Genomic DNA, 19,530 nt, shown 5'->3' on the forward strand with positions numbered 1-19,530 from the left:
CTGTAAATTTTGAGTTGTGTATGTTGACATAATGGTGAGCACAGTCATCCATGTTTATGTGAGTGTGTGTTTATGTTTCTGTATTTTCTATTGTGAACCGTGTTTATCGGTCGCATTGTAAACAGCGTATGTATATAGTGAGTGGGACGTATATACAGTACATCCACTATAGTGATATAATGTGTGAATATCCTTCACAGTGTGAAAACTCAGATGCATGCATCACATACAGTAGCTGTAAGCAGAGTAACCGCACAATACTGTGACAACTGTATATAACACAACAAGACTGCTTGTGTGTGTGTGTGTGTGTGTGTGTGTGTGTGTGTGTGTGTGTGTAGGTGTGTTTGTGTGCATGCTCCCATGTGTGCGTGGATTTGTGTTGTGCTGATGGGCTTATTATTTTATGGACTGCTGCTCTCTTAGTGCTCCTGTGGATGTGGCAGGCGAATAAAGATTGAATTAAGATAAAAAATATAGGAGGATGGGGCCCAGAGAGCCTGCAGGAGAAAGAGATGTTGTCTGTCGTTTATTATTCCACTTTCTGTTGATTATTGGAAGTGTTAGCACCAAGATTCACATTTCCATATTTTTGGCTTCAGAAGAACACAACATTTTTAGGCCCAATTTTCTACCACTTTCCTTTCGAAAAAGAAATGGTGAATATTGAATTAATTGTATGTACTGGAATACATCAGTATCAATTATTAAGAGGCTGGCATCAGTTTGTTTCCAGTGCTATTAGAATTAAAGTGGTGTCCTTGCTTTGTCTCTACATCTTGGCTCAAACTGAAATGTCAAATTTTGATCGCGACTCTTCAAGTAAAACTGCTAAAGCCTTGTGTCGCCTTTAGTCCCACTACTAACACTCTGGTCTTTCTCTTGACTCAGCTTCTCCCTGAAGTGGGGTGAAGAGAATGAGAGGAGGAGGAGGCAAAGCTCAGGGCTCTAGATATTGGGAATGGTATTTTGGGGAGCCTCAGCTTCAGGGATTGACCAGCAGTCATAATATTTACAAAGAGGTAAGATTGACTTTTTGAAGAAATCAATATGTGATATAGCCTACATGCTGTTGTGAACCTGGGAGGTAATGGGATCTTTGCAACGCTTGGCTAACAGGACTCCATGCCTGTCTCTAGTTATTTTTCTCTTCACCCTTTTACTTTTTCCTCTCCCTCTGCCTCACTTCAACCTCTGCTTCGCTTCCCTTGATAACACGAATAGACATTATAATGGACAAATGTTAATAATTAATGTCAGAGCAATTGGAGACAATTAAGTGTGTTGACTGGACCATTCATTTTCCTGGGGCTGTTGGTGAGTGAGCAGACGGAGAGAGAGCCCATCTGCAGAGGCAGGCAGACCTCCAATCTTTTTGCTCATTGGCGCACCTGGACAGCTCTAGCCTGGTCAGCCACGCTGCCATCCATCCGTCCCACAAAAGCTACAGGTCTATTATCCTACAAACCAACCCTGAGTGCTGGCCACTAGATTTATTTTTTATCGTAAATCACTGGGAGACTTTCTCGGGGACATAGAGAGCGTCAGTGCAAATGTCACTGAAGCATGTTTCTGCGATTACATCTGTGCATTCCCGTTGCTTTAGTGGCATTTATGAAGCTACAGTATCTATAAGGCATATCAGCACACGTGATCGGATGTATATGTGAGTTTGTTAGAGGGAAGGAACTGGTGTGTAGGATGATTTGTGAGACAGTATGTCTGTGCTTTTACATTATTTACTGTAAATGTATTTATAGTCTCACTGAAATTTTGATCTATTTTAGCTAAGAAATCAATAAGTTAATGTTTGATGTTTTTTATTATTAGTGTATTTATTTGGTCAAAATTGAAATGACCAAAAATAAATAAATGAACAAATTAGCCATGATTCCGCTGTTAAAGCACTCCCACCTCGGTGCTTTCCAGGAGGTATGATTTTTTTCTTCAGTATGTTTAATTTGTACTGGTGTGGGCCAGATTGTTGATGTTACAGGACTCGCTTTTGTGAGTTTTGACGGTCTGGTCTGGTTTGATGGTTTGGCAGCTCCCACAACTCGACCAATGAAAGAGAGACCGCTAGCTAGCTAGACCACTCTTTTGTATAAGATGGGGTGAACACAGCACTGGATGTGAAGACGCTATTGAGTCATCAGGTCTTTAAATAACATGAACAAAAGATAAAAACTTGTGGAAATCAATGCTAACATTAGCTTCCACTTCATGAGTAGCAACTAGTTAGCCTAGCTTTCACTGTTTAAGTGGATTTGAAATGTCACAGCATGGTCTCCTTAAATGTTGAATTTTCTAACGGCACAGATAACGGTTGTTAAAAAAAGGGCAAAAAAACATTATGTATCAAAAGTAGCATAAACAGCAAAACTATTTCAGTCTGACTTTAACATCAAGTTGGTACATTAGTTGCGTTCATCCTAACATCTGTACGACTTGCTAATACTCATGTTACTGTTTCTGTTTGTGTTACTGTTTCTGTTACTGTCCCTGTGACAGTTGCTGCCATCCTGCCATCCTAAGCACACATGACAGGTTTACCTAACCCCCTTGCACTGTTTTTCTAACGTGTGATTGGCCGACCTTTCCACAGAATGTCAGTTGAGGAGACAGCATGTTAGACTATAATCATACAAGTCTGACCTGACATATCATGACACTCCCTGCCACGGTACCGCCACTCACCACGGCTGGGCACGAGTTGCTAAGCAACAGGCCACAGGAGTGTCGAAGGCTTCGACATGAGGAAAAGCTCGACAGAAATGACAGTGACAAACATGGAGGACCAGGGGGTGACAAGGTGTTCCTCTGTGCAAAAATACACCTCCTCCTCTGTCTAACCTTGTCAGAGACGACGCTGCCGCTCAGCAGTCCCCCTCATCTCTCTTTCCTTGTTTCTTCCTGTCTCCGGGAATAGTCCCCCAGTCAAAGCATGTGTAAGAGAATTAAACTCGGGTGTACTTCAGTTGTTGCACTGACAGATCAGAGACAGGATCCTTGTAATGTTACATAGTGCCTTGTGTTTCCAGTATCTTTCATGTTTATAGTGTTACCTACTGTGGCAGTGGTTCACTAGGGAGACCTCAAACGTGATAAAAATGTCACAACAATACCACAATTTAAAATGTCCATACTAACTGATAGACTAGTGAAACTCTTCAGTTATGTATGTTAGTATACCTGCTATTTCTATGCTCAAAATATTGACTGAGCCTTTAAACTCTAATTACACATAAAATAAGTGACTACTCTCACATTTAATTAACTTTTATTATATTTCAGAAGTGTCTCCATTTTACAGTGTCAAGATTGTGTATCTTGGATCTTGAATTTCATACAAACTTCGCCAGACGGCAAAGGCTTCGTTGCTTGTCTTTTGTTTGTTTGGTCTGAGCTCATTGACTTCCTCTGACAGCCTGGCCTGACCTCAAACAGCCACTCAGATTGAGCTGGACCGAGACAGAGATGGAAAACGGGGTCACGTCTAATCAACATTGCTGTCATGATTATGTCCAGTTCACTCCAACTTGTAACCAGGCAACAGTCAGGGCTGCCACAAAGCCGATCTGACAGTGGCAGGTAGAGTGAATATGGAAGCGTGGACAGGAAGCTTGGGCAGGTGGGTGAGGGGGCTGTTTGGCCCAACTCAGCCTAGTTCTGTCCAGCCCGTCACACTTGCCCACCCTTGCAGTCTGTACAGGGATCAGCTGTTGCACTGAGAACCACAAGCAAAGGTGGCCACTTAAACAAAAACATTAGCCCCTATCTTGCTTTGTCCTTGTAGAAAGAGGCAATGCCTTCTACATTATCACTTACTGAGATAAATACGGGTCACGAAAACGTTTTGATCTCATTCCATTAAACAATATCCTTTATTTAGCACCAGGTTGGAGGAGCACAGGAGGTCTACAGAAACCAGACGCAGCACAGAAATCATAATATGAGGCTGGAATTAGGAGTTAAAGCCTTTTCTTTGTAAACGAGGCCGTTTGATGTGCAGACATGCTTTAGGCAGCCAGTTTAGAAAAAATATCCAAAAAATGATGTCCTTCTAAACCTTGCTTTCTTTAATTTTCAGAAATGTTTTAATGACAGCCGCGTTGATTCATACAGTATGTACCTGCTGTGGAGAGTATTTTAGTGTAGCGTAATTATGACATAATTTAAAATTGTTGCATATAAGTAGGTTCCGCTGAAAATTATGAAGAGGAAAAGACGGAGAATCAATTTGCAATATAATGAAACAAAGTTTATATGCAGAGTCAAAATATTGATGGCTCTATTGTAACAAATGTGTTTACAGCATGTGTGTAGACTCAGATCTCATCGCAACAGTTTGTCACAATATTAAGACAGCATGACAGTGCTGCTACTTACATCACAGGTGTTGCAATGACAAGTTAAACTTCTACAATTTTCCTCACTTTTGCACTGCTGCTCCTGCTGATGTTTGTATTGGTTAGAGGCTGTCTGTCAGTCTGTTTTGAGCTTTACAAACCTCTGTACCCGGTACTCACACTTTCCAACAATCATTTGGATAAGGAAATTAATAATAACATGAATATGTATATTCACATCTTCAAGTAGAAATTATTTGTACCTAATGTATCTGTTACAGCTACTTTATTAAAGTCAATTTCAAATGAGTAAATTCCTCAAAGCCAAACTTTAATATGATACGTTTTGGATTAAAGGACAATATCAGTGCCATTTTTCTGTCACCATTTACACCCAGAGTTCAAATGTGCTGATTTAGGAAATCTGTGCCCATGAAAATCATGAGTATAATTGGTCTTTCTTCTTATTCTTCCTAAAATGGTCAGTAGGAATTATGAAATAAATAAATATATAGTTATTCAATATAGGTCCTGATGAAGACATCACTTACCATGGTCTTCTGCGGACATCATACAGGTCAATCTTGTTGGGTGCTCTCCATGGTGTGGCTTGAGAGAGCAAGAAAGTAAGTTATAGATGGTACAGCGCACTGTAGGATATTTCAGATCAGATTAGATCAAAGTAATCATAATTTCATTCTGTCTATCGAGTTACCAGTACAGCCATCTGATAAGAGATTGCCAATGTTCTGCAGCCCAGGAGCCCTAGGGTCAATTTAGACTTTATCTTGCAGTGAGTTATAAGGCAGACTGTTGACTCAGTACCCTGCAGCCTACCTGGGTAGTATCGAGTCACTCCTGTGGCACTGCCAAACACCTGCCAGCGCAGAGAGCTGTCCTCCCGACGGTTTTCAATGAAGACCCTTTCCAGGGCCTGGGTCCAATTTAACTCATTTAGGATGACTGGGGCTGTAGAAACACACACACACACACACACACACACACACACACACACACACACACACACACACACACACACACACACACACACACACACACACACACACACACACACACACACACACACACACACACACACACACACACACACACACACAGAAAAACACACAAATTCAGACTCACAGTAGTGAATAATACTCTTTCCTGAATTAACAAGTTTTCACAGAAAAAGCTTATTTTTCCAAAAAGGGCAGATAAGTTTCACCCAGATTTTAATGTACCCATGCATCCTAAAAGTTGTCTATGATTCCTGCTGCAAATGGATACTATTGACCCTGGTTTTTGGTAAATTAGGTCCTTTTTGCAATGAGCACAACTCAGAATATGCTTCTGGGTATGAAAAATACAGAGAAAATATTGAGCGAAAATGCAAATGAGCTACTGATTATGTGCTATAGTCCCTCACAGTAAGTACAGAAAGCAATAAATGCCTAAACTACAGACTGCTTGCCCTGAAAATAGTTTTTTTAATAATCCGATTTTTTTGTATTACTCATTTTATTCCACCTGTTTTTTAATATGCAAAATAAACACAGATACATTCATTTATATATTAATAAAAACTGAAATACCACACCATAAACATAATGTAGGTAAAATGCAAAACACAAATTTTTCTCTGATAGTAACCTAAAGGTCAATTATCCATACTGAACAACCTTGGCCATGGCGGCAGCAGTGAGCGGAGTACGTAAGAGCGGATGTATGCAGGCAGCTCAGCCAGCGGTAACCGTCTGAGCAGGGCATCAGTCTAATCTGGTTGATCTCTGAGGATGAATCTAAGAAGACCTTGGAAGAGGTCATGTGTCACTCGCAGCATGTGGAGGCAGTCACTTCTGGGTTTTTGATAGCAGAGAAAGACAAACTATTTTTGCATGGATGTGTGTGCGTGTGTGTGTGTGTGTGTGCAAGTGCGAGTGTTAAGAGGATTTATGATTGTTTGGTGAGTGTAAGAGAAGAGAGGAGAGAGAGGTGAACAAAGACAGAAAATGAACTGGTCTGCTTGTGCATGCGAAGCTAAACCCATCAACGTGTGTGTTTTGAGTTAAAGCGTAAGGTCACAGATATATCTCACAGGTCAGCGGTACTCTGTGAAATGGATTTATGGTTGTGGAGAGAAGTATTCATCATCTAGTCAACAAGAAGTGGAATAACACGCTGTTGGTGGCGGTGGAATAACACTACGTCAACATGTCTTGTCTAACCTCGTAACTCATAGTATATTTACACTGTCCTTACTCGTTTTCCTTCAATTTAGATGCAGATGACGCTTTTTTTCCATCCTTATAGAAAGAAACAATATGCATCCACACACACGCACAAAAAACACACACAAACCAAAAATGCTGCCAGTCTGTGTTTAATAGCTAAGCTGAAGTCAGAAGATGGGGAGTGCAATCAGAGGTTTAATAGCCACCTGATTAAAGAGGAAACAAGACGAGGCGCTGAGCTGAGGAGAACTTCACTCGCTCCTCTGATTTAATTACTCAGCCAACCAAAGCTAGATAAGCCTCTGAACCGACAAGTCCAGCTTTTCTCAACTCCTCGTTTGAATTTCACACAAATAAATGATCATTATCCACTTTTCCCATGCTTTTCAATTACTGCTCAGTCATTGACGAGCTGTCAGTTTAGAGGTAAGAATTATGCTACTAACCTTCCTCTCACACACCAATCACCTAATTGTCTGTAAGCCCAAAACCTTCACAATGACAGTGACATTATAAAAAATTATATATATATATATATATATATTGTTTCTAGTTTTTGAGCAAAATTCTCAGCCCCACACTGCCAAACTCTCTAAATGTGTAGCTCAAAACAAAAGCCTTGCTTCATTACTCTCTTGTATCCTGTAAAACAAATGCAAACAAACACGCACACACTCTCACTACAGCAGCACTAAGCAGTGTCTGGAGGATACAAATATATGAAAGCCAAATTGCTGCCATCACCAAGGGGAGCTCCTCAAAATGTTTTTTCTCAAAATTCATAGACATAAACAAAAAAGGAAGACTGGAGGAGGATAGAGGCAGCCCTACAGATGGGGATAAACATAAAAACCCAGAGAGAGGGGGAGGGCGATTGATGGAAACCAACACAGAAATTAACAGAAATGAATGGCTGCTTTCAAACCCAAAAAGGCAATTTCGCGCCCATGAGGAAAGGAGAGAATAAAAACAAAAAACAAACTTCACTTTAAACTGCTGAATGATAATTGCAGATTCTAGGATATGATTATGGTCAAGTATTGATTAGTTGACATTTTTTCATAATATGTAATAGACATCAGAGCCTTTTTGACCACAAACAATATAAACATAGCTCATTTTGGTTTATTTATCATACCAGTCTCACGCTTTATCAGCTCTCTGTTGTGCAGTTATTTGGTGACAAACTTAACTGCATTGTACCAAAATTCGAACACAAAACAGCTTTGTTCTCTCACAATAAAATGTAGAGGACAGCCTGTTCCTTGTCTTTATTTTCAAGGAGAAAGGAAGACAGACTTGTTTTTCTATTTCAGGGACAAACCCTTCTTGAATTCCAGAGACATTGGATGAGTGTCTCACCCCAGGACCTACAAGAGCTGAACTCTTGCCCAAGTGGGTGTCTGACAACATGACTCTGGGCAGAATCCAACACTGTGTCAAAACTCTTGGAAAACCAGATGGCTGACAAAATAACTAAAATTAACAACTGGACTAAGAGCATTTGGATGACCTTTATGTCATTTGAACCAGACAACTCTATATTAAACATGGACAGAAAACTCCCCTTTTGGGTCCCGCTTATTGCCAGACCCCCTGTTGTAAAATTCAAAGGACATTCTTTAGTGAGCTTTCATCAAGTAAACCCTTATTGTAGCCAAATCTGAATTTCACTGAAATTAAATGACTAATCATCATATGAATCATGTAATGTTGTTTGTCATAAAACTGCACCTGAGCCTGCACAACCGCAGCTAACTGCAGCGACCATCACAGTGCTGGACCAGGAGACAAACATTCAGCACAGTAATGCATAACATGGCTTTGTGATCAAGGCTGATGTTGGATAAAATGAAATCATCACTAGATAAGCTGAAGCCCTCTTAGCATTCTCTGTTGCTATAATATTAAATTAGGTTCAAATCACCCATTATTTCCAAATGATTTTAAGTTCCTACTACCATTTAGAGGCTTTATTAGTCTTTTGTTTTATTATTCTTTTTATCATGTATTATTAACAAATTTTGTTATATTAATTAATGAAGCAATTTATATCAAGAAGTCATTATTGGGGTTTTATTTGAGCATAGAAGACATAGGTTACTGTTTTGCAAAGAGCTTTCAATTAATTTGGGGCTGATCATATTAAAAAGGAGGTGGTGCCCTGATGAGTTCAACTGAAGAATAGTAGAGAAGAGTAGAGATTAAGCCCTACAATGGTGTTTACATTTTGCCAAGAGTCCAGATGGTCTGAAGAACCAGAAAGAGGGGTAAAATAAGTGAGACAAGTATCTCTACCATTTTGACCATTAAATTTCAAACTTATCGCAGTTGCTCCCGTGATCAGATTCATTTCAGTGAGAGCGGTCACTTTATTTCACTGATATTTTGTTGAGATTATCAGGGAACCAAAATGTGCATTTCAGTTTCATCTGGGCCATGCAATACTCTGTGGTCAAAGAGCCATCTGATTAATGTGTAAAAAGTATTATCCTTTAAGCAGCAGGTTGCTACAGCAGCAGCCTGTGTGCTGTGAAGTCCTGGGGTCTCTTATCTGGGAAAGCACTGGGTCTGTAATGATAGCTGTCCCAGACAGGCCAAGGGCAAAGAGACATCCTGAGACCTCTGTGTAAAACTAGCACCATCTCCGCTACCTTGACAAACATCAAGGTATTAACCAAACTCTGGCTATGCAAGAATGATTATCAGTCACATCGTTGCCTAGGGCTACACACACACACACACACACACACACACACACACACACACACACACACACACACACACACACACACACACACACACACACACACACACACACACACACACACACACACACACACACACACATTAACTCAACAGCTGAAATGTGCTAGCTATGTTTCCTCAATGTTTGTGTATTCATGACGTATCTATTGGTGGTGGAGGTGGTGTTTGTGAGTGTTTATTCACACACAAAGGTTGGTCAGTCTGAGTCTTTGACTTAAAGGTAACAAGACAGAAAAACCTATTTGTTTGCCAACTGAAACTAAACCAGTCACATGCAGATGTGAGCCACCTCTACTGTCCAATTCTGCAAACACACAGCTGCACACACACTAACACACATCTGCAGGTGATCTCCACAGAAAAAACAGCCACATCAGAGATAAGAGAACACAGCAAACTAATTCTCTTTGATTTATTCGGTTAGGATATGCCATGACTTCTTTGGACAGTTGATAAAAAGACAAATTTCCCCTGGGGGGGAAATATGCTCACACAGGCTGACAGGGCCGACCGCTGAGTTGGACTCATCTTTCACGTGAAATGCACCTCTCTGTGAAATCTTTAAAAGGTAATTCATCAGTCGCCGCTCCCCTGACATTTAGAGCACCCTTGGCTTTGCCCCTTTATGGAGCAAGACTGCACACCAAGTAGGGAAACAATTATGAGTGGGATTTATGGAGCATCTCTGCGTGTGATCATTTCTCAACCTCCCCCCCACCACCACCACCTCTATCCTATGACCCCCCTCCCAACCCCTCATACACACATTATTCACACTGATATACCCGAGATAAAGAGCCATCCAAACCTATCTGTGCCTTATGCCTTATATTAATCCAACATTAGAGAAATTGGTACATGCATTTACTGTACACACAGCACAGAAAAAAGGCACACTGGCCTGTAATATATCATAGTTGAACACAAGTGGTCCCTCATAAGAAATCCATAATGGTAAGGGAGCTAAAGCCATTAGCCGAGTCCCTTTGAAGAGTCATAACTATTATCGCTGTCATCGCCATAATGCATTTACATATTCTACTTTTAAGTGGTAGTGATGCAGTTTAATCCTGGCGTTACTTAGAGATAGGCAGGGTAACACAGGCAAATACAGCTTTTTTTGAATGTTAGTCAATTACCAACCATAATGCATGTGGTTATATATTAAAGGGAAGCCTGTTTTTTATATACTTTATACCTAACTGAAAATTTACAGCTGTCCTTTCTTTGGCTCTAAACTCAAATGAAGACAGACTAATATAAATTGTATTAGAAAACCACTGGTCTGATTTCTCCTAAAGGGTCACCCTAATTACAAAAAGATGCATAGTTTTTTACTTACCCTTGTGGTGCTGAGCCATGCAGATTGATAGTTTAACATGTCTACGTTTTGAGTTAACCAACTCTTATGTTTTTCCCTTCACCCCAAAACAATGGAGGTGAATTAAGTGTTAGCGTGTGATGCTCAGTGATATTTCTAAAAAAAAAATTCATCCACAACATATCTTTCCAGAAACAATATCCCAGTTACTCTGGAATATTTACAGGCCACATTAAAAACATTAAAGGTAAGTGAGAAAATATGTCTTTTGTAATTTGAGTAAACAAACAAGCAGTTTGAAAAACCATCACCTCTCTCTGACCATGAATTACTCACAAAAGGTGCTGATTTCTGTGCAGATTTCTTTGATTTTTCTGTATGTACTTCACACATTTTGCCTTTCTGTATTGTCAACCCAATTTCTTCTCCATCTACCCCCACCTTTTTCTCCTGTTTCCTCCTTGTCTCCCCTTCATTCCTCTTCCTTCAGGGCTGCTTTGTGGCCTGGCTGAGTGTTAAAGAGCCTGAACCTTAAACCTTTCATCCTGCAGAGGAAAAGGCAGCTACAGGAACTGGCAGCAGCTCACACATCCACAAAAGCAACAAAGTCTAAGCTTCCTCAAAGAAAACTGTCTTTTTGTACCATTGGTTAAGAAAAATAAGATCCAGAAGACACAGTATAACCTAATTTGTAGTTGACTTTACAAAACACTATTAGGTTACTTGTCAGAGAATTTCCTGGCAACTGAAACAGCAGCATTAACTAATTATAATTAAATCTGTTTCACTGAGGAATAGCATTTAGTGTGAGTGCATTTGCCATCGAGGAACTCCATTTTGCCAAACGGTAATCTCAGACTGTGAAAGGGGAAAACAAATGGAAATTTATCTTAGGAGGGATGATTATTCAATATACAGAATAAGACAGAAGAGAGATATTTCACCAGACCTCCAGAGTGCTCCTCCAAATAATTTTTCTAATTAAAGAAGAGCAGTAAATAACAAACACATGAAATGTAATTTGTGAGCCTGGTGGTGAGTGAAGTGGAGTTTGTTGTGTTGACTGTTCTAATTAGTGTGTGGGTAAATGATAGTGCCCCTTCACTAGGCACACACTATAGTGGTGGATGGGTGACGGGCAGAGTAAAAGATGGAGTCTGTAAAGTCAAGACTGACAGAAATATAGCCTGCAGTTTATACTGTCTTTCTTCCCTTTTGGTTTAACTTTAAATCCCTTTTTTTTGCACTTTCTCTCTCTTTCTTTCTTTCTCCTCAAATCCCTTTTGCTTTTTTCCACACATTTAAATCTGGTTTGATGTTGAGAGGGGCTGAGTTGATCTCCAGCGTGGCGTGAGTTAGTTGACAGGGAAGCTTCCTCCATTGGAGGAACCTGAGGCGTGTGAAAGGAATACAGGATACAGGCTGCATGTACTCTATGTACACACACACACACACACACACACACACACACACACACACACACACACACACACACACACACACACACACACACACACACACACACACACACACACACACACACACACACACACACACACACACACACACACACACACAAATGGCACTTATTTAACTGAAGCAAATTGTGACTTTAAGATGACAAATGTAGTGTTATTATAGAAATGGCAATAGCAAATACTGTAGTAAAGTGGGAACAGTCACTAATTGGAGCCACAGCCAATAAAATGAGCAAGAACCACAACGCATGACTCTCATTCATCTCATTACCACTTTTACTTCTTTTTGTGAAGAGACCTGAGTCTGTCAAGATGTGCCTTTGTCGCCTGAGTACCATTTGAGCTGACTTCTCTTCAAATCCATTTTAGAGACATCAGAGATAGTTATATTCAAATGAAACCCTGCAGATGTAAATCTTTCTCTCCTTTCAATCCTTAATGATTCACCTCGCGTTATTCTTGCAGCACCTGATGTAAATATCCTTTAAGCAGGGTAGAGCACTGCCTATTTTATATTCAGCCAAATCAACCACTCTTAGCAAGGCCTGGCAGTCCTGTTCAGTGTTGTTTCTGTACTACACAGTCATGTACTCCGTATAGTGGTACAGGAGTAGAAATTCCTCAGTATTTAAGGTGAAACCTGAAATTTCCTCAAGCGTTTGAGGTGAACCAGTCTTTGCGTGCCTTTCTCATGACTGAGTCAGTATGCAGCCCCCAGGTCTGGCCCTTCTGGAAGGCAAGGTACTTGAAGCTGTCCACCCTCACCATCGAGGCCCTGTTGATATTGAGCAGGGCCTAGTTGCTTCCTTGCTTCTTCCCAATGATGAGCTGCTTAGTCTTACTGACATTCAGAAGTAGGTTGTTGTCCTGACAGCTGTGGGTCAGGTCCTCTACTTCCTTCACGTAGGCCTTTTCATTGTCATCTATGATCATGCCCACCACAGCTATGTCACCAACAAAGTTGATGATGGTGTTGGAGTTGAAAGTGGCTACAGAGTCCTGTGTGTACAAGGAGGACAGCAGCAGCTCTTCAGTGTTCTGGTATTAAAGATGAGGGTAGACGAGGTGTGTCTGCTTACCCTCAACACCTGGGGTCTGCCTGTTTGGAAGTCAAGGATCCATCCCAGGTCCTTGAGCTTTGTGACAAGCCTGGCGGAGGGAACTATGGTGCTAAACACTGAACTGTAGTCAATGAACAGTAGTCAGGTGAGACAGGGTGGTGTGGAGGATGTGCGCTATGGCATCTTTTGTTGATCGGTTGGAACAATAGGGAAACTGTAGTGTTGAGTATGCAGAGTAGTGAGGAGAAGATGTTATCCTTTATCAGCTGTTCAAAGCATTTCACTACAGAGATGAGTGCCACTGACTGGTCTTGTTTTCTTGGGCACAGGAATAATGATGGACTTCCTGAAGCACAAGGGTATGTCAGACTGAGCAAGGGACAGGTTGAATATAATTGTGAACACTGGTGCTAGTTGGTCAGCACATAGTTTGAGGACCCATCCACTGATACTGTCTTTTTTGATGTTCACACGTTTGAAATTCCTCCTGACATCATGTTTAGAAAGGGTGATAGGTGTAAAAGGTGTGTAGTGCAGCCTGGAGGGCGGAGTCTGATTGGCCTGATCATTTCCTGACCTTTCACGTTACTTCAACCTCAACCTTGACTGTTGATGTAGCAGAGTTAGCAGGAGGAAAGGTTACAAAGTGGTGAGTTGACCACTTTCCTATCCTGATGAGTGAGTCTTAGTCTATATAATCTATGTATGTTTTCATTGTCTAATATTCTTCACAAAAAGCATAACTAAAATTGCAAATATGAATACAAAGAGCATAAATAGGCATACATTTAGTGGCACTAACAGAAAGGCGACTGAATAGGTCAGAACAGATCTCTATCTGCTGTATCAGGTGCACTGAATTTTCCATTGCACATTACATACACCCCATGCAATTTGCTCTTTACAAAGGTGAATTGGATGATTTTTTTGCCAGAAGCGCCCCAGAGGGGATCCAACCACAGACCAGAGAGTGCTGTAGCAAGATGAAGCATTCAAAGGGCAGCGAGTACAAGCTTGCTGCTGCTTTAGGTACTGATTTTAGGATTTTCCACTCTTGTTAATTTAAGTATCAAAAATAATTAAATGTTTTAGCCTATTATGTAATCTATACATTATGCACACTTTACATTACATATCTGTGCTGAATGTCTATTTTTGCACATTATATCTATAAGAGAGCAAACCAATACAACGAGAGACATTACTATTTGTATATTTATTTCAACATAAACACAACATCTACATACCTACACATTACAAAGTAAACAAATAAAACAATGTCTAAATATACTCAAATTCACAATCAAATAATAATATTCACAATCAAATGTTTTTTAAATTTTTTTTTGATTATAATTGAATATAGAATATTAATTGACAGCCCTATTGTATCGACAACCAAATTAGTCTCCCCTCTGCTCTATCTGTTCAGCAGCCAAAGTCTCAATGTCTAGAAAATCAGTCTCAAAACTTAAGGTAAATTTGGAACATTTTGGCATCGTGTAAAGTATGTAAAAGCATACCTGGTCCATGTGGTCATAAAAATATGCCAAGAGCAGTGGCTGCAGAAATCAGATGGGCAAATATAGGAAGGGTGGTAGTGATGTGTGTGTGTGTGTGTGTGTCTGTGTGTGTGTGTGTGTTTGTTTGTGTGTGTGTGTTTGTGTGTGTGTGTTTGTGTGTGTGTGTGTGTGTGTGTGTGTGTGTGTGTGTGTGTGTGTGTGTGTAGGGTGGTTTAATCACTCCATGCAAAACATTTAAGCTCCACTCTTTCATCTGCACACACAGTTAGCCAGTCGTCACCATTCATTTCTGATAACCAAGTTTCTCACAGTGCCTGACTACAATAGGAAACTGACAACATGACGTTAGGCCGCTGGAAAAGGCGCCGTATGCAGCGGATTTAAACTTCAAATTTAATGAAAGGACGTCACACATTCATTGGTGGTTTTCTTTACTCCTTGATGGGACCCACGGCTGCTTATTTTCATACAAATACTAATGCAGTAAAACACTACTATACACACATTTATTACTACCTTTTAAAAAAAGTTTTTCTATAAGTTATAATGTACATGCAACTGTAGAATGACCCAATCTAGCTTAGTAGCCTCCATCTGCAATAACAACTCGGTCCATTTACTAGAGAGATTCCCCTGAATCTAAAATACAGTCGCCAAAGAATAATTTGTGTATTCCCTTGCTGTTTTCATCCTTATTTTTCAGTGATTATATACCCAAAGCTGTTCCCCTGCAATTATTCAGCAAATCCCTGCCTCTTCCTCACCATTTCTGTAACATTCACAGGGGGAATAAAACCTGTTTCTCCATGGATGATACCACCCACATCAATTTATTCCTCTGTGGCTGTGTTGCAATGTCCATTCTGTAATAAGCAATGATAATTAGAAGAAAACTGTATGAATATTTGACCTAAGCTAATTAGAAAGTTTGCAGACTTGGCAGCAGGAATCAGCAGTGGGATAATGAATCATAAAATGGTTCATTACTGCGCTCAGGGAACACTCTCAATCTCAATAAACGGACATGGGGCCTAGCAGACAAATCAAACCAGGACGCATACACTGCCTCATTTAGCTGCTGAAAGGATCACAATATAAAAAAGGAAAAAAAAGAGAACGCTTCTTTTGCTCTAAATGGTTTCTATTATTAAAGTGTCTCTTCTCCTTCACTTTCCTGTTGCTTCTCTTCTTTCTATCTTTCCTTCTATCTGTGCTTCTCTCTCAGTCCATCTCCAAGGACACCCATTTTGCTGTGACTCGCAATTCATACTGCCATTTTCTGGAAAACAGTCAATTTATTCAGTGCATTAACAATGTCTACAAATCAAAGCAAACTATTCCAACTATGTAGAGCACAAGTGCTAATAAACAACACTTGAGAATTGCACAACTGTTGAATATTATGTTGTACTTTGGACTGTGCTCCATTCTTCCTACGGTTTTCTTTTCTCTGCCTTTCCTCTGGCCTCCCCCTGAGGAACCACTGCTGAATCTACCCACTCACACTGCTTCTCTTCAGCTAATCCTAACCCCACAGACATACTGTGGATCCAGACCTCTCCAGACCCAGAGGACAACAAGCCGCCCACATTACATCCTCTCCAAGGCACCCTGTAGGCTCCCACTGGTGGGACCAGTGCAGAACACGACATACAGATAATAATCCAATTCCACCATCTCTTTAAAGCAAATGAAGCTCCTGTGACTTCTGCTTGTTGTAATTTTTTCCTCAATATTGTTACTTGCTGTATGTCTGTTATATCTACATTTGCGTATGGGAAATTTAGTTTAGCTGTCTTTATTGTATGTTTTGGCTGCAATATGTTTTTAAATTTTTTTTCAAATCACCGTTTATTCATCAATGTCGACTAAAACACAGCACACTTGTTCATGATGGAGTTGGCACAAAATCTACAGTTGGCAATCTCAGCACAGCAGACTGCGCAATGGGAGCAAACTAAACAACATCAATAGTAAACATTTTCCACAGAAGAGAAATGAAAAAAACTAATACCATGCACTGTACCACTCTACTCCTCTAGTCTCCACCAGGCTCAATCAAGAGGCCTTTATGCTCTGACTCATATCTTCAGACAGGGGAACCAGAGCTGGCACGAATTGGCTCTGGGAACAATGTGCAGGCCTGATTGCTCTATTGTGAGTTAGCTGTGGCCTTTGACATCTCCTCCTGAACCAAGAGTGTCTAATTCTGACAAGATTTGTCTGGAGACACAGCTGGGGAGCATTGTTACAGACAGGTGCCATACACTGCCTGTTCAACAAAGAAGCCGAAGAAGCTAGACAATAAAAGGAAAGAAAAAAATTGCCTCTGTGGAAATGACTGTCTGTCTGCACATGCTCTGGTTTTTGAGTCTTTAAAAAGGCAGGCAGAGAGTGTCCGAAAGGTTAGAGGTGGATAACAGAGGGAACACGCCAAGCGAAATCAGAATCCCGGAAGGTACATGTGTTCCCTTTTGTCCATTTGGCAGCTGCAGAGTAAGGAGGGTGTTATGTCTGCAGGGCAGCACAGTGCCAGGCAGGAAGGGCAAGGTCCACGAGCGGGGGAGTCCATGCCCACGCAGAAAAAATAAATAAATAAAAAATACAGTAGAGATCTAGTGTGAGAGAGCATCTGTCATCTAGAATCATGTTAGTGTGCCAATGAGCCAGTATGCTGGCTAAAATAAAAGGAGGGAGAGATTGAGCTAACACACTGAGAAAGAGGGGAGAGGTCAAGTTAGAACGGAAGAATGCCATCTATCCACTGCCCAGTGGTCCGCATGAAATATACGTGGAGCTTTCTTGGAACATGCATGGTAAACGAAAACCTGCTGGCAGCAGCCTCCTTATATACATTAGGCTGTATATTACCAAGTCATTTTTCTCATTACCATTTTACCATTTGCTTGTAAGGGAAACAGCCAACATCACAAAGTTCAGTAATGTAAATACCAATAACAGGTTGCGTGCTACAGTATTGACTGTCACATGTTTGAGAATATTGTATTGTAGTAGCTAGTGGGGTGATATGGGGACAGAGGTGTGTGTTTGGATATGAGTTGGCACAAACTTTGTTCCAGTTCCCAAAAATGAGGGTGAGGTCTAATTTATCAGTTTCTTCTAGCTTAAGAGTGCAGTCAGTGTTCATGATGCTGTTTGTCACATGCATTTAAGAACCAATTTCTGTATGGTTATCAGTTTGTTTGTGTGCATTATATACACTTTTTTTAATGAGTCGTTTTTAAAGGTGCTACACCATGCTCATCTTTGGCCATATAAAGGAAATGAAGTGTTCACTCATACACTGGTCAGGAGGCAGCTCTGAACTTTTTACTGTAGAGGCTAATTTAGATATAAGGAAATCAACATTTTGATCAGAAGTTCTCTTATTTACGACACAGAGAATTTAGTTGTTAATAGGTGGATTTTATAATTCAAATAATAATGTATGTATTGCCAGTCAATCACCTTTACACCAGAGCACTAATAAAAAACAAGTATGCTTGTATACTCACAGCCTTTGTATATGTCTGTAGGAATCTGGACCGCACTGGAGGAGTAGTTGACCTTGTTTTTAAAATTGGGATCCTCCACAAACTCCAGCTCCAAAGAGGTCGAGGTCTCCAGCGGGCTCTCCTCTTCTCCATCCTCTGTCTGTAGACACACGCATGCACATGCACCCACACACCACACAAATATGAGTGAGCATACAAATGAAAACAAGAGGAAAGAGAAATGTGCAAACATAGCACCGCGTTCTTTCATCAACCATAATGTAGCTTTACAGTGCACATCTGTGGCACTGGTACATACAATATTACATTTACACAAACACATTCTCTTTGTCTCCTACCCTTTCTGACTCACACATTAAGTCACACAACATTTGGATAATGTTGAGCACAAAAGTAGCAATTATTCCGCCTTTTGTCTGCCTACAGATTTAGGTGGTTCGACTCTCCCTCTCATCAGAGAACAACAGCAGGTATCAGAGCAGACACCAAACAGAGACTCATTAGTACCCAAGATGACTATCACAGACACATGAGGTGTCATACAAATTAACCCCAACAATAACTAGCAACTAACACCACTTAATCACTGTTTAGTCTCCCACCCATTTGAATGATAACATATTTCATAACAGACTGTCTCATCATCTTTAATGTTGTGTCTGTCGCCTGTGATTGTCTAAATTAAAAAACTGTGCTAATACTGGATCTTTCGTATGTGCTTTGGCTCTTTTTTCCAGCTTCAGTCTTGCCATTGTAGATAATGAGAAAGCCAGGCACACATACTGCATTAGGAAAGTGTCAGATATCAAAGAAAGTTTGAAGATATAAAAGCAAAACTGACATTTAAGCTTTTTATCTTGATAAGTTATCAATGGAGGACAATATGTGCCTGTTCTGATCTGTTCTGTGATCTGTTCTGATCTGTTCTGTGATCTTTTCTGATCTGTGCCACAGGAGGAATTGATTGTGGGATGTAAAAAAAAAAAAAAAAAAAGGAAGCGAGATATAACCACACTCTCTTCCGTCAGTTTATTAGCTTATTCTTGATCTCATTTAAATTTCTTTCCTTATTTCGCTCACTAAAACCCTGTTAGATGCATTCTTAGAAAGCAACACATACTATAGCAGGTCACATTTACGGATCAACATTCATAAATGAAAATGTAGGAGGTCGGTTCATGGTTGAATCTTTGCTAACTAAACACAATTTAATTAATGTGTGCTCATGCACCAAGCTCTTTGATACACTGCCATACAGAAGTAGCCCTCAGCGCAGTCTGGCG

The 19,530-nt window shown here is 40.4% G+C and overlaps 1 protein-coding gene across 1 annotated transcript in view; it reads right to left on the reverse strand.

Moving 5' to 3' along the window:
* The window catches only part of cacna2d2a (calcium channel, voltage-dependent, alpha 2/delta subunit 2a), a 31,810-nt gene extending 13,106 nt beyond the window's left edge, over positions 1-18,704 (reverse strand). Inside the window, exons 1-3 of the mRNA XM_062445274.1 lie at positions 18,248-18,704; positions 5,187-5,318; positions 4,901-4,958 (exon numbers count right to left, since the gene is read on the reverse strand). Of these exons, the coding sequence (XP_062301258.1) occupies positions 4,901-4,958; positions 5,187-5,318; positions 18,248-18,569 (512 nt within the window). The 5' untranslated portion in view covers positions 18,570-18,704. The remainder of the gene's footprint in view (positions 1-4,900; positions 4,959-5,186; positions 5,319-18,247) is intronic.
* Between the last annotated feature and the right edge of the window lie 826 nt (positions 18,705-19,530).

The sequence above is a fragment of the Scomber scombrus genome, chromosome 3, assembly GCF_963691925.1.
Source record: "Scomber scombrus chromosome 3, fScoSco1.1, whole genome shotgun sequence".
NCBI lineage: Eukaryota > Metazoa > Chordata > Actinopteri > Scombriformes > Scombridae > Scomber > Scomber scombrus.